General features: G+C 45.8%; 2 protein-coding genes across 2 annotated transcripts in view; one reads left to right on the top strand and one right to left on the bottom strand.

The window, feature by feature from the left end:
• The window catches only part of LOC142398498 (uncharacterized), a 462406-nt gene that overhangs the window by 123309 nt on the left and 317373 nt on the right, over nucleotides 1–21724 (bottom strand). The gene's annotated exons all lie outside the window — the stretch shown is intronic.
• dhx9 (DEAH (Asp-Glu-Ala-His) box helicase 9) lies at nucleotides 1265–20747 on the top strand. Its single transcript, XM_075482503.1, has 28 exons — nucleotides 1265–1346; nucleotides 2603–2758; nucleotides 2836–2976; nucleotides 5051–5159; nucleotides 5688–5860; nucleotides 5959–6107; nucleotides 7790–7836; nucleotides 8413–8549; nucleotides 8647–8736; nucleotides 10194–10355; nucleotides 10445–10522; nucleotides 10592–10783; nucleotides 10865–11006; nucleotides 11546–11628; nucleotides 11700–11856; nucleotides 13064–13161; nucleotides 13234–13447; nucleotides 13525–13619; nucleotides 15495–15568; nucleotides 15640–15792; nucleotides 15874–16034; nucleotides 17717–17828; nucleotides 17919–18080; nucleotides 18715–18842; nucleotides 18955–19184; nucleotides 19430–19545; nucleotides 19848–20048; nucleotides 20193–20747. The coding sequence occupies exons 2-28, from the start codon at nucleotides 2648–2650 to the stop codon at nucleotides 20542–20544; spliced, it is 3867 nt and encodes a 1288-aa protein (XP_075338618.1). The 5' UTR covers nucleotides 1265–1346; nucleotides 2603–2647; the 3' UTR covers nucleotides 20545–20747.

Genomic DNA, 21724 nt, shown 5'->3' with positions numbered 1-21724 from the left:
TTCACTCTGGAGTTGCCCGTGGTGAGAGGCACAGAGCAGGTGTGGGCATACTTATTGCCCCCCGGCTGTCATACATCGGGGTTTACCCCGGTGGACGAGAGGGTAGCCTCCCTCCGCCTTCAGGTGGGGGGACGGATCCTGACTGTTGTTTGTGCTTAAGCACCAAACAGCAGTTCAGAGTACCCACACTTTTTGGAGTCCCTGGAGGAGGCACTGGAGAGTGCTCCTCCAGGAGACTCCCTTGTACTACACACTTCTGTTTGTGCAATTTCCCTAAGGCTGAGTGCAATATTTAGCAATATTTTTGCCAAAGTAAAGATCTGGTCCACTGTTCCACAACCTGGGAGAAAGCCACACTGCTCCTTCTGAATCTGAGTTTCAACAATCAGTCCAAACCTCCTCCAAATCTGTTTATAACAGTTGGTTGGACAGCTACCGTCACAACCCGAAATGTTACAAGTGAGCTGGGAATGTGTAAACAAAGCAAGCTCTGAAAACGTCCATCCAACGTCCATTAGGGCACATCCCAATCTTCTGGGCGCTGTCTGATGACATCAAGGCAGGAACAACCAAGGCAGTTTTACATGATAATTCCACATTCACTAGTGTTAAACATAACCATAATAAAACATCCTCTCTCTACGCAGTCTGGGTCAATAACCTCACAATAAGAAGGTCAAGGTGGTTACTCTGAAAATGATTAATTCTTCCTTGTCATGTTATGTATAGGATTATGTATATGTTATGTTATGTTAAAGGGATAGTTCGCCTCTTTTGACATAAAGCTGTATGACATCCCATAGTAGCAATATCGTTTATGAACATTGACTTACCCCCTGCTGCGTCCTGTGAGCAGAGTTCCAGTCTCGACAAAAGTAGTCTGGCTAGTTGGCTGGCGCCACAAAAATGAAGTAAAACAATATGCGTTCAACAGAGTAATACATTTGCATCACAAAATGGTTCTCCAGGAAAAAGACAGACCTCACAATCTCTTGGCCCTATTTTCTCTCCCTTCGTATCACTGCCTGCTGTGCAGACCGAGCAGCAAACACCGTAACAGGCGCGGCTGTCGGCAGGCGGCTGATTTAGTTTATTTTTCATTTAGTGAATTGTTTATTTATTTGTCTATTTATTTATTTATTTTATTATTATTGTTTATTTTATTTTGTCAATCCGTCGACGCTCCACACCCGCAGTTACATAATTATACCGTTGGTGGCGGTAATGCAACATTACGGATGCTAACCGCCAATAAATTACAAGAAGAAGAAGAACGACGACGGGGCTGACGGTGGCTCTCTGTGGTATCCCGAGCAACGTTTTCTAAATCTCCCTGAGCTGATTGTGAGTAATGAACGGTGTTTATTAAGCGCTTTTAATCATCTTCTCTGCATTTCGTATTACTGACGTCACCGTTGCGTCGCAGTGTTGATGGAAGAATAGAGTAGCATTCGTTAAAAAGAAGCTAACGTTAGCTTAGCTTCTGCTGTCCGCTAAAAACCCGCTGTTCGTCGTTCAGGTGGAGAGTATGAAACTGCAGATGGAGGTAAACGCAGCCGGCATTTCAGCAAGCAGAAGCCGTCATTGCTGCTTTTAATACAAATCTAATTAAAAAAACAAACACGTTAAAAACGTATTTGGTGACGTTTTCCCGTCAACTTGGACAAACATGGACCAAACTCCATTGAAAAAAAACCTGAAAATGAAAGCATGGAGTCACATCTCCCTCCAATCAGTTTCTGCCCGCCTACATCTGACCTGCTGCTGTTTAAGTTGTCGTGATAATCTGATCGGAGTTTTATTAAGACTCTTAAGTCACAACTTTTTGCTTCTTAGCTCATCTTCTACATGACATGATGCTGGAGGTTTCCTCTGCATGATGTAAACAAAAAGGCGATTTCACTTCAGTTTTAGCCACTTATATCTGATCCAGTTAAAAGACTAAAATCTGTGTGAATCACACAACCTGCAAGCTCCAACTTCAGCACGGTTAGGTCGGCAAACATTCCTGGGGTTTGGTTTTAATAACATCTTCAAAAACCAGGAGTCCCGTCAGACTGTACTCAGTTAAATATAAGTACAGGACGCACAAAGATGTTCAGTTATTTAACTTTGATAAAACAGCCATAAATGTGCTGGTCTTTGTAACATTAACATTTGTTATAATACTCACTTTCTGAGTTAAGATCTCAAACATTTTATTGGTGAAAATCAAAACAAAGTGTGATTGACTGGAAGTGATTGTTTCTGGGTTTAGCCCACGCAGGTTAAAAAAAACTAGAAGAAAAAACTCTCAAAATGACAACAAACTGATGTAAAAGGACTTTAAAGTGATGGAGAACTCAGACGAGGACACAAAAAATGACTCAAAACAGCCAAGAAGTGACGTGAAATAACCACAAACTGATGTAAAATGGCACCACAGACGCCCAGGGATTGTTGTAAAACTACATCATCACAAGATGACATAAAACAACCACAGGGATGTAAAATGACCAGAGTTGCTAAAACAGGCTGTTACTCTGTTAGTTGGTTGTTCTCATCCAGGTTTATGGAACATGTTTTATGAATGAATCGTGTGTCGTTTCTCAGGTTAAAGCGTTAAAGCGTCCTCACAGGAGGAAGCTCTCCTGCCCGTCTGTCCACGATGGCGGACATCAAGAACTTCCTGTATGCCTGGTGTGGAAAGAAGAAGCTGACTCCCAGCTACGACATCCGAGCCGCGGGCAACAAGAACAGGCAGAAGTTCATGTGTGAGGTGCGTCGGGGGGGGGTCCTCTCTCAGGCAGGTTATCGGCTGCTGGTTGGTTTTCTAACCTTAAACTGGTCCCGCAGATCCAAGTCGAAGGCTTCAACTACACCGGGATGGGAAACTCCACCAACAAGAAGGACGCCCAGACCAACGCTGCCAGAGATTTCGTTAATTATCTGGTCCGAGTCGGAGAAATGAGCGCAGCAGAGGTCCCAGCTGCCGGGGTCAGTGTGCTTTTTCATTTTAACTCTCATTCTTTGTGGGGGGAAAAGGAGACAAAAAAACTGATTTAATGGATTTCATAGAAGGTCTTTAAAAGAAGAACCAGCTTTAAGACTGGGTTCTGAGCCACAGATTTATCTCTTCTGGTTGCTTGTTTTTCTTCTGTAATACTCAGAATTTATTCATAGAAGACACCGAAGCTCGAGGTTATTTAGATGCTTCATCGAACACCTATATTAAAGCAGCAGGAGCCCTCCTATATTAAAGCAGCAGTAGGAGCCCTCCTATATTAAAGCAGCAGCAGGAGCCCTCCTATATTAAAGCAGCAGTAGGAGCCCTCCTATATTAAAGCAGCAGCAGGAGACCTCCTATATTAAAGCAGCAGCAGGAGCCCTCCTATATTAAAGCAGCAGCAGGAGCCCTCCTATATTAAAGCAGCAGCAGGAGCCCTCCTATATTAAAGCAGCAGCAGGAGCCCTCCTATATTAAAGCAGCAGCAGGAGCCCTCCTATATTAAAGCAGCAGGAGCCCTCCTATATTAAAGCAGCAGGAGCCCACCTATATTAAAGCAGCAGGAGCCCTCCTATATTAAAGCAGCAGGAGCCCACCTATATTAAAGCAGCAGGAGCCCTCCTATATTAAAGCAGCAGGAGCCCTCCTATATTAAAGCAGCAGGAGCCCACCTATATTAAAGCAGCAGCAGGAGCCCTCCTATATTAAAGCAGCATCAGGAGCCCTATATTAAAGCAGCAGGAGCCCACCTATATTAAAGCAGCAGGAGCCCTCCTATATTAAAGCAGCAGCAGGAGCCCTCCTATATTAAAGCAACAGGAGCCCTCCTATATTAAAGCAGCAGCAGGAGCCCACCTATATTAAAGCAGCAGCAGGAGCCCACCTATATTAAAGCAGCAGGAGCCCTCCTATATTAAAGCAACAGGAGCCCTCCTATATTAAAGCAGCAGCAGGAGCCCTCCTATATTAAAGCAACAGGAGCCCTCCTATATTAAAGCAGCAGCAGGAGCCCACCTATATTAAAGCAGCAGCAGGAGCCCACCTATATTAAAGCAGCAGGAGCCCTCCTATATTAAAGCAGCAGCAGGAGCCCACCTATATTAAAGCAGCAGGAGCCCTCCTATATTAAAGCAGCAGCAGGAGCCCTCCTATATTAAAGCAGCATCAGGAGCCCTATATTAAAGCAGCAGGAGCCCTCCTATATTAAAGCAGCAGCAGGAGCCCTCCTATATTAAAGCAGCAGGAGCCCTCCTATATTAAAGCAGCAGCAGGAGCCCTCCTATATTAAAGCAGAAGCAGGAGCCCTCCTATATTAAAGCAGCAGCAGGAGCCCTCCTATATTAAAGCAGCAGCAGGAGCCCTCCTATATTAAAGCAGCAGCAGGAGCCCTCCTATATTAAAGCAGCAGGAGCCCACCTATATTAAAGCAGCAGCAGGAGCCCACCTATATTAAAGCAGCAGCAGGAGCCCTCCTATATTAAAGCAGCAGCAGGAGCCCTCCTATATTAAAGCAGCAGGAGCCCACCTATATTAAAGCAGCAGTAGGAGCCCTCCTATATTAAAGCAGCAGCAGGAGCCCTCCTATATTAAAGCAGCAGGAGCCCACCTATATTAAAGCAGCAGCAGGAGCCCTCCTATATTAAAGCAGCAGCAGGAGCCCTCCTATATTAAAGCAGCAGGAGCCCACCTATATTAAAGCAGCAGCAGGAGCCCTCCTATATTAAAGCAGCAGCAGGAGCCCACCTATATTAAAGCAGCAGCAGGAGCCCACCTATATTAAAGCAGCAGGAGCCCTCCTATATTAAAGCAGCATCAGGAGCCCTATATTAAAGCAGCAGGAGCCCTATATTAAAGCAGCAGGAGCCCACCTATATTAAAGCAACAGGAGCCCTCCTATATTAAAGCAGCAGGAGCCCTCCTATATTAGAGTTTGTGAGTAAAGCCTCTTTGTGGGACGTCTTGGTTTCTACATAAAGTCCTTAAATGTGTCATTTGTGCAGACAAAGATTGAATCGTTTAGGATGTGAAGCTGGAAGCAGCTGAATCGCAGTTTTGTCTCATCAGGTCGGCGCTGCAGAAGCTGAAGCTGACCGACCCGATGGAGGCGGAGGCTTTGGCAGCCTTCCTCCCAGCGGCCCGCTGCCTCCTCATCTCGTGGTAAAAGTGGAGAAAGGTAAAAGCTTGACTCAAAACAGCCAAGAAGTGACGTAAACTGACAACAAACTGATGTAAAATGACAACAAACTGATTTAAGAGGACTTTAAAGTGACATGAAGTGATGGAGAACTCATGTAAGAAAAAAAAAACTTCTCTCAAGGACACAAAAAATTACTCAAAACAGCCAAGAAGTGGCGTGAACTGACAACAAACTGATGTGAAATGACAACAAACTGATGTAAAATGACAACAAACTGATGTGAAATGACAACAAACTGATGTAAAATGACAACAAACTGATGTAAAATGACAACAAACTGATGTGAAATGACAACAAACTGATGTAAAATGACAACAAACTGATGTAAAATGACAACAAACTGGTGTAAAATGACAACAAACTGATGTAAGAGGACTTTAAAGTGACATAAAATGATGGAGTAAAAGTGGAGAAAGGTAAAGCTGCGGCTCGGGAACCCGCCTTCTCTGCTGGAGTTTCAGGGTTTGTAACGTTCAGCCGTCTCCATTGTGTCTGCGGTTTCAGAGGAAGCAGCAGCCAGCGGGCCGGTTCCAGGAGTGACTGGGCTGGGTTACTCGGGTGGAGCAGGTTACTCGGGTGGAGCAGGCGGAGCAGGTGGAGAAGCTGGAGCCCAGTGGGACCGAGGAGCCAACCTGAAGGAGTACTACGCCCGGAGGGACGAACAGGAAGCCCAGGCGGTACGCAACCCGGCTCGCTCTCAGTGTTTCCGCCCGTCTTACCGAATGTTTGATCTCAAACCCTCCTGCCTGGTTCTGGTTCTGGTTCTGGTTCTCAGACTCTGGAGTCGGAGGAGGTGGATCTGAACGCTAATCTTCACGGCAACTGGACCCTGGAGAACGCCAAGGCCCGTCTGAACCAGTTCTTCCAGAAGGAGAAAACCAGTGCTGAGTATAAATACAGCCAAGTGGGACCGGACCACAACAGGTCTGGATCAGAACACCCGGTGCTGACGTGCCGGCTTTTTTCTCGTCTTTGTTCTGTCTCTCAGTGAAATTAATTATGGAAGTTCAGCTGTTTAATGTTTTCAGGACTTTAGTTTGAGCTTTGAACTGTTCTTCTTCTTCTTCTACTGTTTCCTGAGTTCAGTTTTCTTCAGTTTCTGCCCTGAAAGCAACATGTTTGAGGTCAGCAGATGTTCATGTTTACAGTCCTGATCAGCTTCAGTTCTTTATGTTTTATATAAAAACAGGAAGCAGCTGATTCACTGAAACATGTTCCAACATGAACATAAACCCAGAATCTGAGTCAGAACCAGAGTTAGTTCAGCTCTGAGCAGCTTTAAGGTGAATATCTGCAGATGTTTCCATGGTAACAGCTGCAGAGATTCACTGAAACATGTTCCAACATGAACATAAACCCAGAATCTGAGGCAGAACCAGAGTTAGTTCAGTTCTGAGCAGCTTTAAAGTGAATATCTGCAGATGTTTCCATGGTAACAGCTGCAGAGATTCACTGAAACATGTCCCAACATGAACATAAACCCAGAATCTGAGGCAGAACCAGAGTTAGTTCAGTTCTGAGCAGCTTTAAAGTGAATATCTGCAGCTGTTTCCATGGTAACAGCTGCAGAGATTCACTGAAACATGTTCCAACATGAACATAAACCCAGAATCTGAGGCAGAACCAGAGTTAGTTCAGTTCTGAGCAGCTTTAAAGTGAATATCTGCAGATGTTTCCATGGTAACAGCAGCAGCGATTCACTGAAACGTGTTCCAAAAAAGAAAGGCGACGCCCAGCGGCCGGGTCAGACGCCCAGCGGCCGGGCGTCTGACCCGGCCGCTGGGCGTCGCGCTGAAACGAGTGTCTGCGGCTGGTTTTCAGGAAGTTTCTGTGTGTTTTTCTGCTGGACTGCTGTAAACCCAGAGACCTCCGGAGTGTGCCGGCTACACCAGAGAGCTCTCACTGTTTGATTGTGCCACAGACACCGGCTGAATCCTCATTACTGTTGTTTTTAATGACCTCGGGGCAAAACCACGGGTTTCATCTCTTTAGGGCACTTTTAGATTAATTTAAATATTAATATATTTTTAAAGTTTATATTCTTAAAGGGCCCTAAATATTAAGAATATTTAGGGCCCTTTTATTTTCCAGCCCACAAAGTTTCACATCACGGAATGAATTCGAACCGTGAGCAGGATTCTGTCGGCAAACGCAGCTGAACCGAGTGGATCTGCAGGTAAACCGCCGGTGCCGTTTACTCACGGACGCTGTGATGAATATTCAGCCGGTGGCTTCAGCAAGGTGCCGAACTCTGAGTACCAGAGCGAGTTTTCCTGCTCCGCCACGGAGCCGCGAGGCGACGCCAGAACTCACAACCACACTGAAGGAAGACATGGGACGGCGTTTAGGCGCTCTAAAGCCGTCCCATGGGTGCAGCTTGGGGCTCCGCTGGAGTCTGGTTGTGATTTCTGGTGTCGCTGTTCACCGCAGGGCCGAGAGCAGCCGGGAGACCGGTGTTTAATCCCAAAAGTCTGGCAGAAAAACATACAGGCTTCCCCCTGACAGCCCAGCAGGTGAGTGCAGCTCCTCTTGGCCGCTTTGTTTGTGCCCTTTGACCTTGGAAGGCACAGGAAGTGAAGCTGTGCCGTCTGTGTTTGTGTCTGCAGGAGCTTCATCGCAGAGATGCAGCTGTTTGTGCGGCCGCTCGGCAGAAGTAAGTCCTCGTCTCACTTTGTAAATGCACGAACTAAACTCGGATCAGCACCGAGCTGGAGGCTAAGTGGAGGTTTTATGTGTCCAATGTGAACTTAAGTTGGAAGGAGACGTGTTAGCAGACGTGTTAGCAGAGAACAGAAGGAGGCTAGCAGAGAACAGAAGGAGGCTAGCAGAGAACAGAAGGACGCTAGCGGAGAACAGAAGGAAGCTAGCGGAGAACAGAAGGAAGCTAGCGGAGAACAGAAGGAAGCTAGCGGAGAACAGAAGGAAGCTAGCGGAGAACAGAAGGAAGCTAGCGGAGAACAGAAGGAAGCTAGCGGAGAACAGAAGGAAGCTAGCGGAGAACAGAAGGAAGCTAGCGGAGAACAGAAGGAAGCTAGCGGAGAACAGAAGGATGTTGAGGCTTGAGCTGTGCGGTAGAGACACTTTTCTGTCCTTGTTAAATTCATTACTTACAATTATTCAGGTCAGACAGAAGATGGAGATCAACAATGCTCACTTTGGATGTGACTAAATATTTGACGATTTAAAGAAAATGGAGCTCTGTACCAAGTAAAGTTTGTGCTGTGTTCAGAGATCACGGCCCGAGAGCACGGCTCCAACAAGAAGCTGGCGGCGCAGTCGTGCGCCCTGTCCGTGATCCGACAGCTGTTCCACCTGGGAGTCATCGAGGCGTACTCCGGGGTCACCAAGAAGAAGGAGGGAGAAATCGTACGCCTCAAACACACAGCAAACTGTCAGATCTGAGTCAGGACTGTGGTGTCGTTGTTTGTTTGACCGCGTGCTGTCGTGTGTTTTCGGTTTCCAGCTGGAGGCGTACGAGGTCAACGTGACTCCGGACCTGCAGCAGCAGCTGGCCGGAGTCGTCCAGGAGCTCAATGTCCAGATCCCCCCTCCGGTGAGTCCACGACCTCTGAAACATGTCCGCTGCTCCTGTTTTATATCGTTGAAATGAATCCGTCTGTTGAACATCTTTAAATTCCGAAGGTTTCTCTTCATTTTTAGGCCTATTTTATCTGTAGCATTTCTTCTTCTGTTCCTACGTCTTGTACTTCTTCTTCTTCTTCCATCAAACTAATCGCAGTTTTGGGGACTGCGCGTTCCCCATAATTCATGAAACCCTGATAGAAAGTGTGCAGTTTTGTATTTTGGGCATTCTGGTGCCACATCATAGAAATTTACGAAAGAATCTCTCGCAGCGGTGGGCTAAACTTTAATTGAAAGACGCCGTTCTTGGGGTTTGGAGACGTTACGTTTTAATGGAGAAAAAGTGGCCTCGACAACCATCTGTAAATTAACTCGTTATCTTGAGAAAACCATCAAAAAAAAGTTTATACGTACCACGTCCGCTCTGGGCTTCCGTATCTTCTTTATCAATCCTGCACATTCCTTTTACCCTTCTTACCTCTTATCATAATGTTACATGTTTGTTGAAAGAATTCTGCCTTAGAGTACAGAGCTTTGGTTGTTCTCACCCTGCCTTAATGTGCCAGGTCAAAGGTTTGTAAACCCGATGAATCTCTGAACTCGGCTGAGAATGTGTTTGTTTGAGCAAAAACACAGAAAACTAGAAAGCTGCAAGCAGCTGTAGGCGGGACCAAGGTGTGCGCACGTTGGGGCATGCGCTGGACGCCGTAGTCGCGCAGCTCTGCCCACACACACGATACCCTTTACATACGTACGAGGTCGACAGGGTGGATGTGTGTGCCAAGTTTCATGACTTTGCGATGATGATAAGGCTTTCAAACCACAAACGCCATCACACGATTTTCACCGCCTGGCCACGCCCACACCGTTCAGAGTTTGGAAAAGTTTCCCCCCATGTCTTAAGAGTAACCTGGCCAAGTTTGAAGTCTGTAGCATTAAATCTGTAGGACAAGTTCGACCATATGCAAGGCATGGAATCGGTCAAAAATGGCACAAAAACTCACTTTCCATCCAAAATGGCCGCCTTCCTGTGGACGTGGGACCATGGCGACCCCAGACTTTTTGTGCGTCTGGGCATGATGAATGAGTGTACCGAATTTCGTCGTCCCAGGCGAAACTAACCCCAATGCGGGGACCATTTTTAAGCATCGTAGGGGGCGCTACAGAGTCAATGAGCGACTCCCAAAAATATAAAGTTTAGATTCTTTCATGTCGTCGACTGGCAGGTGGCGCTCGCAAAATTTCCTGAGTTTTCGAGCACCTTTTGCAAAGAATAAGACGAAGAAAGAATAAGAAACCTTACAAAAAGCAGTTCCACTGCTCGGTCCCTAATAAGTTCTGAGACTTGAGATGAAACCGTAGATCTGCAGTAAAGAGTCTGCACCTTTATGTTTCCATGGATTGTAACTTAAAGCTTTTCCCCTCCAGCCCGCAGACCCCAGCACTCCGGTGTCTCTGGTTCAGGGGAAGATGGCGACGTTTGAGCCGTCGCAGCGGCAGAGCGGCGCCGGCGTGGTCCCCTGGTCGCCGCCTCAGATCAACTGGAACCCCTGGACCAGCAGCAACATCGACGAGGGACCGCTGGCCTACGTGAGACTCTGCTCAAGAGCTCCTGAGAGAAAGCGAGTGATTTATTACTGATTTATTCCACCTTAAATGTTTGGTTGTGACCCCCTCAGTGCACGCCGGAGCAGATCAGCGAGGAGCTGCAGAACGAGTTGACGTACCAGCTGGAGCACGACGACAACCTGCAGAAGGTCAGTGATCACATGTCGCTCTGTTCGCCGTAAGCCGGGAGACGGAAACACTGAGCCTCTGACCCTCAGATCCTGTCGGAGCGCGAGAAGCTGCCCGTCAAACTGTTCGAGGAGGAGATCATGGCGGCGGTGGAAAATAACCCCGTGGTGATCATCAGAGGGGCGACGGGCTGCGGGAAGACCACGCAGGTTCCTCAGTACATCCTGGAGAGCTTCATCAAGGCCGGCCGGGCATCCGACTGCAACATCGTGGTTACCCAGGTAACCCTCTTCGGACGGCGGCCACACGTCTCCACACGGCAGCGTAAAGACGCTCATTAACCGTTGTCGTCCTCTCTTCAGCCCAGGCGGATCAGCGCCGTGTCCGTGGCCGAGCGCGTCGCCTACGAACGGGGAGAAGAACTGGGGAAAAGCTGCGGTTACAGCGTCCGATTTGAGTCGGTCCTGCCTCGACCCCACGCCAGCGTCCTCTTCTGCACCGTCGGTACGTAAACGGGCGCCTCGTCCCCGGGCGTGGTGTCAGAAGGAAGCTAGCGGAGAACAAAAGGAAGCTAGCAGAGAACAGATGGAAGCTAGCGGAGAACAAAAGGAAGCTAGCGGAGAACAGAAGGAAGCTAGCGGAGAACAGAAGGAAGCTAGCGGAGAACAGAAGGAAGCTAGCGGAGAACAGAAGGAAGCTAGCGGAGAACAGAAGGAAGCTAGCGGAGAACAGAAGGAAACTAGCGGAGAACAGAAGGAAGCTAGCGGAGAACAGAAGGAAGCTAGCGGAGAACAGAAGGAAGCTAGCGGAGAACAGAAGGAAGCTAGCGGAGAACAGAAGGAAGCTAGCGGAGAACAGAAGGAAGCTAGCGGAGAACAGAAGGAAGCTAGCGGAGAACAGAAGGAAGCTAGCGGAGAACGGGTGTGGCGCTCACCTGACGCCTCGTCCACGGGCGTCAGGTGGGGACGCCTGGGGATGTCCCAAAAAAAATCCCTGTTTTTGTCCGCCGTGTCTCGCCTTAAAACTGAAAAACTGTGTTTCAGGCGTTCTGCTGCGGAAGCTGGAATCAGGAATCAGAGGCATCAGCCACGTCATCGTGGACGAGATCCACGAGAGAGACATCAACGTGAGTCGGCCGATCTGAAAACTTCCGGACCGGAGACGGTTTCTCGGTTTTTATTGTGTGTGTGTGCGCAGACGGACTTCCTCATGGTGGTCCTCAGGGACGTGGTCCAGGCCTTCCCTCAGGTGCGCGTCATCCTGATGTCGGCCACCATCGACACCACCATGTTCAGGGATTACTACTTCAGCTGCCCCATCATCGAGGTGTTCGGACGCACCTTCCCCGTTCAAGGTACCTGCCTCCTGATCCGTGTCATGGCTGCACGCCGTCAAGTGATGTCACTGTGATGTCACTGTGATGTGATCCCAGAGAGTCCCGAGCCGTAGAGTCCCGAGCCGTAGAGTCCCGAGCCGTAGAGTCCCGAGCCGTAGAGTCCCGAGCCGTAGAGTCCCGAGCCGTAGAGTCCCGAGCCGTAGAGTCCCGAGCCGTAGAGTCCCGAGCGGCCTCATGTCTTCCTTGAACCTTTAAAGTGTCCTGGTCAGCAGTCCTCCAGCTTCCTGAAGCTCTTTCAGAGTTTCTCTTTGGACATTTTCTGCTTCTTCCCTCATCTTCAGTCCAGTCCTTGTACCTGAGCATCTTCAGAGGAATGTGTTTTTTCTTTGTTAAAGCTGCAGTCTGCAGGATTTGTTGTTGTCATACGTAAAGTCCTACTTTTTGGCATTTTGAGTTTACATGATCTATCAGAACGCTTGAAGTTGAAAACGGTGACTTCCGTAGTCGCAAAATGCAAGAAATGCTTATTTTTTTAACCGAAAAATAAAAAGTTATTCAACTTCCTGTCCCGCCCCTTCAAAACACATGAGAACTCGTGCACGTCTACGTGCACGCCAGATGCGCGTACACGACTCCTCATTCATCAACTCACCTGTCATTTGCGATCATGGAAGACACAGTAAGTAGACTAGCCCGTAATGAAGTTCAATAGTCCAGATAAATAAGCGTGGGGACGAGCCTACCTTGTATCGCGCGTGCACAATCGGTGATTGACAGACAGCAGAGCCCAGCTCGTAACCTGATTGGTTACCTTTTACCGGTCCGGTCTGCAGTTTTGTAAACAAACCTGCTGGCTTTGGAGGGACCTAGCGGGACATATAGGGGACCTAGAGAACTCATTTTTTTTTTGTATTGGGGTATTTAATGTACTACTTTCAGAATCCCCGGACAGTTCCAGGCATTATGCTTGAAAAAGAGTTGCAGACTGCAGCTTTTGTTAAGCCACTTAACTCTGACCTATGAACCATTCAGGCAGGAAAAAGGCTCCTAACTCAAGGGATGAACCTGTGTTTCCTGTTTTAATGTTAATATATGAAGCCGATCAGGACTGGAACAGAATGCTGTATCAACAGAAATTAAAGCTAAATTAGTTTATTTGCATCTTTCAGTAAAGCTTGAGAACAGCAGGAATACAGAATTGTTACAGACTTGTTTGTGTTTGCAGAATATTTCCTGGAGGACTGCATCCAGATGACCAACTTTGTCCCCCCACCGCTGGACCGGAAGAAGAAGGACAAAGACGAGGAGGGAGGAGACGAGGACGTAGGAGGCTTTTATGTGTCTGGGTTTGTCCTGAACTGAATCCTCCAGATGTTCACCAGCTTCTCTCTGCAGACCAACTGTAACCTGGTGTGTGGGCCGGAGTACACGGCGGAGACGAAGCATTCGATGGCTCAGATCAACGAGAAGGAGACGTCCTTCGAGCTGGTGGAGGCCCTCCTGAAGTACATCGAGACGCTGAAGGTGTCCGGGGCCGTGCTCGTCTTCCTGCCCGGCTGGAACCTCATCTACTCCATGCAGAGGCACCTGGAGACCAACCCTCACTTCGGTACATGATGCTGAACGTGTGCCGGATCTTTTTCCCCTGATTTCAGGGGCTCCATCAACGTGTAACTCTTGTTTCAGGAAGTGGCCGGTACCAGATCCTGCCGCTGCACTCTCAGATCCCGCGGGAGGAGCAGAGGAGGGTGTTCGACCCGGTTCCCGAGAACATCACGAAGGTCAGAGATGTGAAGGCGCTGAACGCCGTTTCACTGATTATTGGGGGTGGGAATCGCCAGATACGCTACAAAATGATATAATCATATATAATCATATCGTGATATTTAAGTCACGATACGATATTTAAGTCACGGTACGATATTATCACGATATTTAAGTCAAGATACGATATTATCACGATATGATGTTATCACGATATTATCGCGATGTTTAAGTCACCGATACGATATTATCACGGTACGATATTGTCACGATATTTAAGTCAACGCAATGATATTATCACGATGTTTATGTCACGATACGATATTATTACAGTATTTAAGTCACAATACGATATTATCGCGATATTTAAGTCACGATATGATATTACAATATTTAAGTCACGATACAATATTATCACGATATTTAAGTCACAATACGATATTATCACGATATTTAAGTCACAATATGGTTTTATCACGGTATTTAAGTCACAATATGATATTATCGCGATATTTAAGTCAACGATATGATATTATCACAATGTTTGTCACAAAATAATATCAGGATACGATATTATCACGATGTTTATGTCACGATACGATATTATTACAGTATTTAAGTCACAATACGATATTATCGCGATATTTAAGTCACGATATGATATTACAATATTTAAGTCACGATACAATATTATCACGATATTTAAGTCACAATACGATATTATCACGATATTTAAGTCACGATATGGTTTTATCACGGTATTTAAGTCACAATATGATATTATCGCGATATTTAAGTCAACGATATGATATTATCACAATGTTTGTCACAAAATAATATCAGGATACGATATTATCACGATGTTTATGTCACGATACGATATCACAATATATATTATCACGATACGATATTATTTCGATATTTAAGCCACTGTATGATATTATCACGATATTGTGATATGCTGAGTATTGCTATACCAGCTATCACGATATATAGCAACATTTTCAGCTCCAAAGGATACCAACATAATTAATCTTGATCAACATGCTTATCGGTTAAAAAAAAAGTTTTCAGTCAATTCATCTTACTTCAAACATGTATTCCAACAAAATGGACTGCTCATTCAACAAGTGCAAACACTCACTTAAAACTGAATAGAAAAATAAAACACGTCTGTCTTTTCCCAACTACAATAGAAAAATAAAACATTGTAAATTGTACTCGTTGTAATTAAATGTCCTCTTTACGTAACTGTTTGTATTTCAGTCTAGTCAATTTTTTCCGCATGCGCGATGTCCGTCTCATTCAGAGTGAAGATTTCACTGCCACTCCTTCTCACTTCGGGAGACAACAGGGCTGCACAAACTGCAGGCTGTTGTTCAAGAAACCTCAGAAGCATTCTGCTGGGTGGTAGCGGGAGAGGTGAACTCTCATGTTAGTTGTGTTCCTGGAGTATTTCACTTTCGCACGACGGTCCCTGCAGATCGCATGTGATCAATGTCTTTCTTTCCCTCTTAGTTCAAAAGTCCAAAACAAGTCCAGATATTTGACTTAAATTTTGATGATCGCATTTATCAGTTCTCCCTCCTACATTTTGCTGTGATCACCTATGACCTGGGTCATGTGCCAGCCAGATCTCACGCCTTCGCTGTGTTGAGCTCACCAGACGGTGAACGGTTAGCACCATCTAGTGGACTAAAGCATCAATTGATTTTTTTTTTTTTTTTTTTTTTTTTTTTTTGGTGCATAATACAGAGTTTTATTTTTTATGTGTATGTGATTAAAATATCGATATTTGGCATCTCTGAATCGATACAATATCGCGATATGTCCCTGTATTGATATTTTCCCCCGAAGGGAGGTTCTCACTGAGCGCCTTTCTGCTGTCGCAGGTGATCCTGTCCACCAACATCGCAGAGACCAGCATCACCATCAACGACGTCATCTACGTCATCGACTCCTGCAAGTAAGCGCGGTTCCGTCTCTGAGCGGTCGGGTGCAGTTTGATTCGTGCTCACGGTCCGGTTGTTCCGACAGGCAGAAGGTGAAGCTCTTCACCTCCCACAACAACATGACCAACTACGCCACCGTCTGGGCCTCCAAGACCAACCTGGAGCAGAGGAAGGGGCGAGCCGGCCGGGTCCGGCCCGGGTTCTGCTTCCACCTCTGCAGCCGCGCTCGATTCGATAAGTACGGCCCGTCGACCCGCCCCGGCACGTCCGGCAGGGCGGCGAGTTCGCCGGCGGTAACGGCGTTTGTGTGTCTGTGCAGGCTGGAGACTCACATGACTCCAGAGATCTTCAGGACTCCGCTGCACGAGGTCGCTCTAAGCATCAAGCTGCTGAAGCTTGGCGCCATCGGACACTTCCTGTCCAAGGCCATCGAGCCGCCGCCGCTGGACGCCGTCATCGAGGCCGAACACACACTGAGAGGTAGAACGGGCTCTGGGGCACTTCTTCTCCTCCTTCAGCCGGTTTAGACGTAGGGCAGACGTACTTTTCCACCGTTTTCCCCATGTTTCCATCTGCATCATGGTGTTACTCTCCTTCTCCCATTTCTCCTTTATACGTGCAGTATCCTCCCCTTCTACCTCTTGTAACACCTTTGATATGTTTCCATGTCCAGTAGAGCTGGAACGATATGCTTTGGTCACGATTCGATTGTATCACGATTCTTGATAATTGTGATTTCTACAAGTATTGTGATTCTATATAATCAGTCCTTCTTAAAAAAAACAAACAAGTTGAGGCACAGAACATCTTATAGAATGAATGTCGTTCCCATAAACGATGCACATCAGTCTGTGTCAGTCAGTCTGTGTCAGTCAGTCCAGCAGCTGACATTTATTTCAACTGAGACAAAAAGAGGCACTTTTTACAGTTTACAGTTACAAAATGAATTGAAATGTCCACACAGCACAAATGTGGGCTAGTTTTAACACAACTTAATGTGATGAATTGATGACGTTTTTATGAACACTGATATGACGTAATATGATCGATTCTGGGGAGAAAAATCGATTTTTAAAATCATCCCATTTTTAAAATCGCGATATGTACATGAATCGATTTTTTTTTTTTTTTTTTCGCCCACCCCTAATGTCCAGGGTCTGACCTGCAGGCGAGTAGAAAGATCGTCACAATACGCAAATTAGTCTGTTGCAGTTGCTCCTTTCTCATTATTTTCTCTTGGTAATGAGTTGCAAAAATCTATAAAAATCCTGATTGGTTAAACCAAATCGACTTTTTAGACCCTGGAATTGTCGCAGCGTGCCCCCCTCACAGTGTTTTACTAACCCTTTATCAGCCCACTGTTTAAATCTGGCATCCGTCCTGTTTGGTAAAGGTTCTGAGTCATATTCTATTCAATTCAGTTTTATTTATATAGCACCAAATACAACAAATGTCATCTCAAGGCACTTAGATAATAAAGTCCAATTCAAGCCCATTGGAATTCAATTCATTGTAATCATAATTATTCATAAAATAATCCATCTTATGATCCGGTTGTTTTCATTGACTACCCTGTGCCAAATCCTAACTGACATCTTTATCAGAGTTTGTGTCTTTTAGACCAGTAACCAACCCGCTGTCCCCTGTAACTGCTTGTAATGGGATATCACCAGATATCTGACATTCTATGTCTTTCCACTTTGCTTTATAGGAGGGGTTACAAATGATAACCAAAAGTTTTATGTGCACTGCTTGATAATAATTTTTAATGTTCGGGAGAGAGAGGCCTCCTTTGTCTTTAGATAATTGAAGAGTCTTATAGCGAATTCTCGGCTTCTTCCCCTGCCAGATGAATCGTGATATTAATTTGTCTAATTCTTGAAATTTCTCCTTTGGAAGTTCTACTGGTATGTTTTGGAACAGATATAATAATCGAGGTAACACATTCATTTTTATTGCTTCCACCCTCTGTCCTAATCCTAAAAAAGTCGGATTAGGTCTTCTTTTTCAAGTTAAATCTCCCTCATCGTGTCGGACTTATTTAAACTTACAGCTTTTTAGGGAAATATTATTTAATTTTTGAATTTTCTGATCCCCAGCATCACATTTTGGCGTCCGTCTCCCAGTTTAACGCCTTGAACTTGTGTTGCTCTGCTTTTCAGAGCTGGACGCTCTCGACACTAACGACGAGCTGACCCCTCTGGGCCGGATTCTGGCCCGGCTGCCCATCGAGCCTCGACTGGGGAAGATGATGATCATGGGCTGCATCTTCCAGTCAGTTTCTCCTCTTGTTGCTGAGCGGCTGAGTAACCCGCCACCTGCTTTTCTTTTTGGCTTCATTCTGGTTTCTGTGTCTGCCTCCAGTGTTGGAGACGCGATGTGCACCATCTCGGCCGCCTCCTGTTTCCCGGAGCCCTTCATCAACGACGGGAAACGCCTCGGCTTCGTCCACAGGAACTTCGCCGGCAGCCGGTTCTCAGATCATGTGGCGCTGCTGGCGGTCTTCCAGGCCTGGGACGATGTCAGGTGGGTGTGAGCGCTGGTTTGTGGGGTAAAATAACGGGTCAAAGCTTAAAGGTGGCTGTAAATCAGGTCAACAGAGTGTGTCTGGAAGTTTTTCTGTGCCATCAGTTTGATTTTGATGCTGTAAAAATTCGATATTAGAAATTCGTATTCAGACTTTGAATTTGAAAAACCAACAGTGGGAAAAAAAAAATTCTGTGGAAAAGAAATTCAACTTCCAAAAATTCAGTGGAAAATGATTCAACCTCCAAAAATTCAGTGGAAAAAAAATCAACTTTCAAAAAATTCAGTGGAAAATAATTCAACTTCCAAAAATTCAGTGGAAAAAAATTCAACTTCCAAAAATTCAGTGGAAAAAAAATCAACTTCCAAAAATTCAGTGGAAAAAAAATTCAACTTTCAAAAAATTCGGTGGAAAAACAACCAGACTTAACATCTGGGTAAACAGGGAAAAGCAAATTTTCCACTGAATTTTTGGAAGTTGAATATTTTTCCACTGTTGGTTTTTCAAATTTAAAGTCTGATTTTGATGCTGTAAAAATTCAATATTAGAAATTCGTATTCAAACTCTGACGGCACAGAAAAACTTCCATAGGTGTGAACCCTCCGATGAGGTAACTTTGTCGTTCTTGCTCAGGATTAACGGGGAGGAGGCAGAAAATCGCTTCTGCGAACACAAACGTCTCAACATGTCGACTCTGAGGATGACCTGGGAGGCAAAAGTCCAGCTGAAGGACATCCTGGTCAACTCTGGATTTCCTGAAGGTACCTGGACGAGGCGTGATATTAATTTGTCTAATTCTTTGACATAAACCATGACTCTGACGGGCTGCTGACGAACCCGGTGATCACCCGTTTCGTCTTTGTCCTCCGTCAGCGTGTCTGATGACGCAGATGTTCAACACAGTGGGACCCGACAACAACCTGGACGTGGTGATTTCTCTGATGAGCTACGGCTCGTACCCCAACGTCTGCTACCACAAAGAGAAGAGGAAGATCCTGACCACCGAGGGACGCAACGCCCTGATCCACAAGTCCTCCGTCAACTGTCCCTTCAGCAGCCACGACATCAAGTACCCGTCGCCGTTCTTCGTCTTCAGTGAGAAGGTGGAGCTGCTCACACATCAAAACACTAACAGCTGTTTTATCATGTTAGATTTTAGAACCACAGACTATGAGTGATTATAGTGATGAAAGAATGTCCATCCATTTTCTATACCTGCTTAATCCGGTTTAGGGTCGGGGGGCCTGGGGCCTATCCAAAAAAAGCCAAATGCATCCATGTTCCAGGTCCTTCAAAATGTTGTTGAAAGTTGGGAAACTTCGGAGTTGTGACTCGGTTTTTGTTTCAGATCCGAACCCGAGCAATCTCGGCTAAAGGGATGACTCTGGTCAGCCCTCTGCAGCTGCTGCTGTTCGCCTGCAAGAAGGTCAGCTCTTATGGAGACATCGTGGAGCTCGACGACTGGTGAGAATTTGCATGACTGCAGTCTGATGTCAAGCTGCAGCTCTGTTTGTTCTGTTATTGAGCAGCTTGTTGATTAAAATGTCCTAAAGTTGTGGAAAGATACTTTCTGAAGTCAGATGTAATGACCTTTAATTTTAAGCTGCTCACGAATTCCCAAACACCTTCATTATAACACAGATCTGCTTACAAAATGCAAAAGGTGCGGGAAAAGATTCAATGAATTCTTTATATTAGGACAGGGGTCTAATTAAATTAGCTCGTTAAGCTTTATTATTAAGAGTGTTGACCTTTCACCTCTGCAGGATCAAACTGAAGATTCCTCACGAGGTGGCGGGGGGCATCGTGGCTCTGCGGGCCGGACTGGAGGCGCTGGTGGTGGAAGTGACCAAAGACCCTGAATACATCAATCAGATAGATCAAAGCAACCAGCGGCTGCTGAACACCATCAGACTGGTGTCCAAACCGTCGGCGGCCGGACTCAATCTGATGGCGAGCACCCAGAGGTACCGGATGCCGTCTGCTCAGGAACATACCAGAACTTCCTGTTTTCTGAACTATATGAAGATCTTCAGCGTTTTTTAATTCACATCAAAGTCAAAGTCATCAAGTCTGCAGCTGATTTTAATTTCCTGTTTGTGTCTCCGTAGGATGGGCGACGGTCCTCGACCTCCCAAGATGCCACGTTTTGATGGAGGAGGCGGAGGAGGTTACCAGGGAGGAGGAGGAGGAGGAGGCGGCTACCGAGGAGGGGGAGGTTATAGAGGATACAGGGGAGGGGGAGGAGGAGGGTACAGAGGTGGTGGTGGTTATGGAGGAGGTGGAGGAGGAGGAGGTTATAGGGGAGGAGGCGGATACAGAGGTGGAGGCGGATACAGAGGAGGAGGAGGGGGATACGGTGGAGGAGGAGGGGGATACGGTGGAGGAGGAGGGGGATACGGTGGAGGAGGAGGAGGCTATAGAGGTAATGGAGGCTACCGAGGAGGAGGAGGAGGATATTAACATCCTGATGGTTTGTTTTTCTTTTGATTTGTAACAATTTGTTGTTTGATTTGTTGTTGTTTTTGTGTATAAAACTGTAAACAGACCAGAGATGATCGATGAAGAGGACGTACAGAGTCTTCATCAATGTCACCTTTTCTGTGTTTTAATTATCTGCTGTAAACGTTCTAATAAACCTTTGACGTGTCCCCATGGTGATCTGAGCTGGAGGCTTTTATCTGTCATCGCCCCATTAACGCTTCCACCAATCAGGACGCACCTGCTGTATCAATTCAATAAATTTTTATTTATATAGCACCAAATACAACAAATGTCATCTCAAGGCACTTGGATAATAAAGTCCAATTCAAGCCAATTGGAATTCAATTAATTGTAATCATAATTATTAATAAAATAATCCAATTCGTTCATATAGAGCCAATTCAAAAACAATTTCCTAGCTAAGGAAACCAACAGATTGCACTGAAACTTTTTTTTTTCGGTCCAATCTCCCTGTATGGGGGGTGTTCACTGCTGCTTGGCTTCAGTCTTTCTTCTTCTGTGGGAAACTCCTCTCAGATGGCCAGTGGTGGTGTTTAAATAACCGGGTCAGAACTCACGAGCCAGTAGAATTACATTTAAGAAGCTGATCTCTCCTTTCTGTGAACTTGGCTCAGTTTGAGAAGCAGCCCGAGTATAAACCAGGAATCCTCAAACTATCCATCCCATTAGAGACAGTACCACCCCCCGACTGATCTAATTTAGCTTTATTTTACTGCAGATGGTTTAAGAAACATTTTTACTTCCTGTCTGTAAAAATCAGCCGTTTAAAAAATTTTTTCTGAGGTCGATGAGACGATTCCTGGGTTAGAATTAAAGATTCGGTTCTGAGTTTATTATGCTCATGTGTCTTTAACCTTCGTCTTGTGTTAGTTCCCTGTTACCACCCCTTATGTTAACGGGTCGGTTTTGACCCGTGTTTTAATTTAGTTGTAAAATACACTGAAAACAATGATCTATCATCCAATTTGTTTCTCATCTCTTAGTTATCTTGTTAGGCTTCCTTATCCATAAAAAAATATTGGTTTTAATATTTTTGGTGTGGGCCCCTGGGCCTTGTTTTTGTCAGTATACCCCTCAATTTCAATAAAAAAAAAAATGGGTTAGGGTAGGGTTACCCTAACCCTAAAACAAGGCAAAA

This window comes from Odontesthes bonariensis, chromosome 14 (assembly GCF_027942865.1).
Source record: "Odontesthes bonariensis isolate fOdoBon6 chromosome 14, fOdoBon6.hap1, whole genome shotgun sequence".
Lineage (NCBI taxonomy): Eukaryota > Metazoa > Chordata > Actinopteri > Atheriniformes > Atherinopsidae > Odontesthes > Odontesthes bonariensis.
Note: the sequence above shows the minus strand (reverse complement) of the source record. Positions and strands in the feature narration are given on the sequence as shown.

Coding starts and splice junctions, on each gene's coding strand:
- dhx9 (XM_075482503.1), top strand. CDS start 2,648: ATGGCGGACATCAAGAACTTCCTGTATGCCTGGTGTGGAAAGAAGAAG. Junction 10,356..10,444: donor ACGAGGGACCGCTGGCCTAC/GTGAGACTCTGC, acceptor TGACCCCCTCAG/TGCACGCCGGAGCAGATCAG. Junction 10,784..10,864: donor GCAACATCGTGGTTACCCAG/GTAACCCTCTTC, acceptor TCCTCTCTTCAG/CCCAGGCGGATCAGCGCCGT.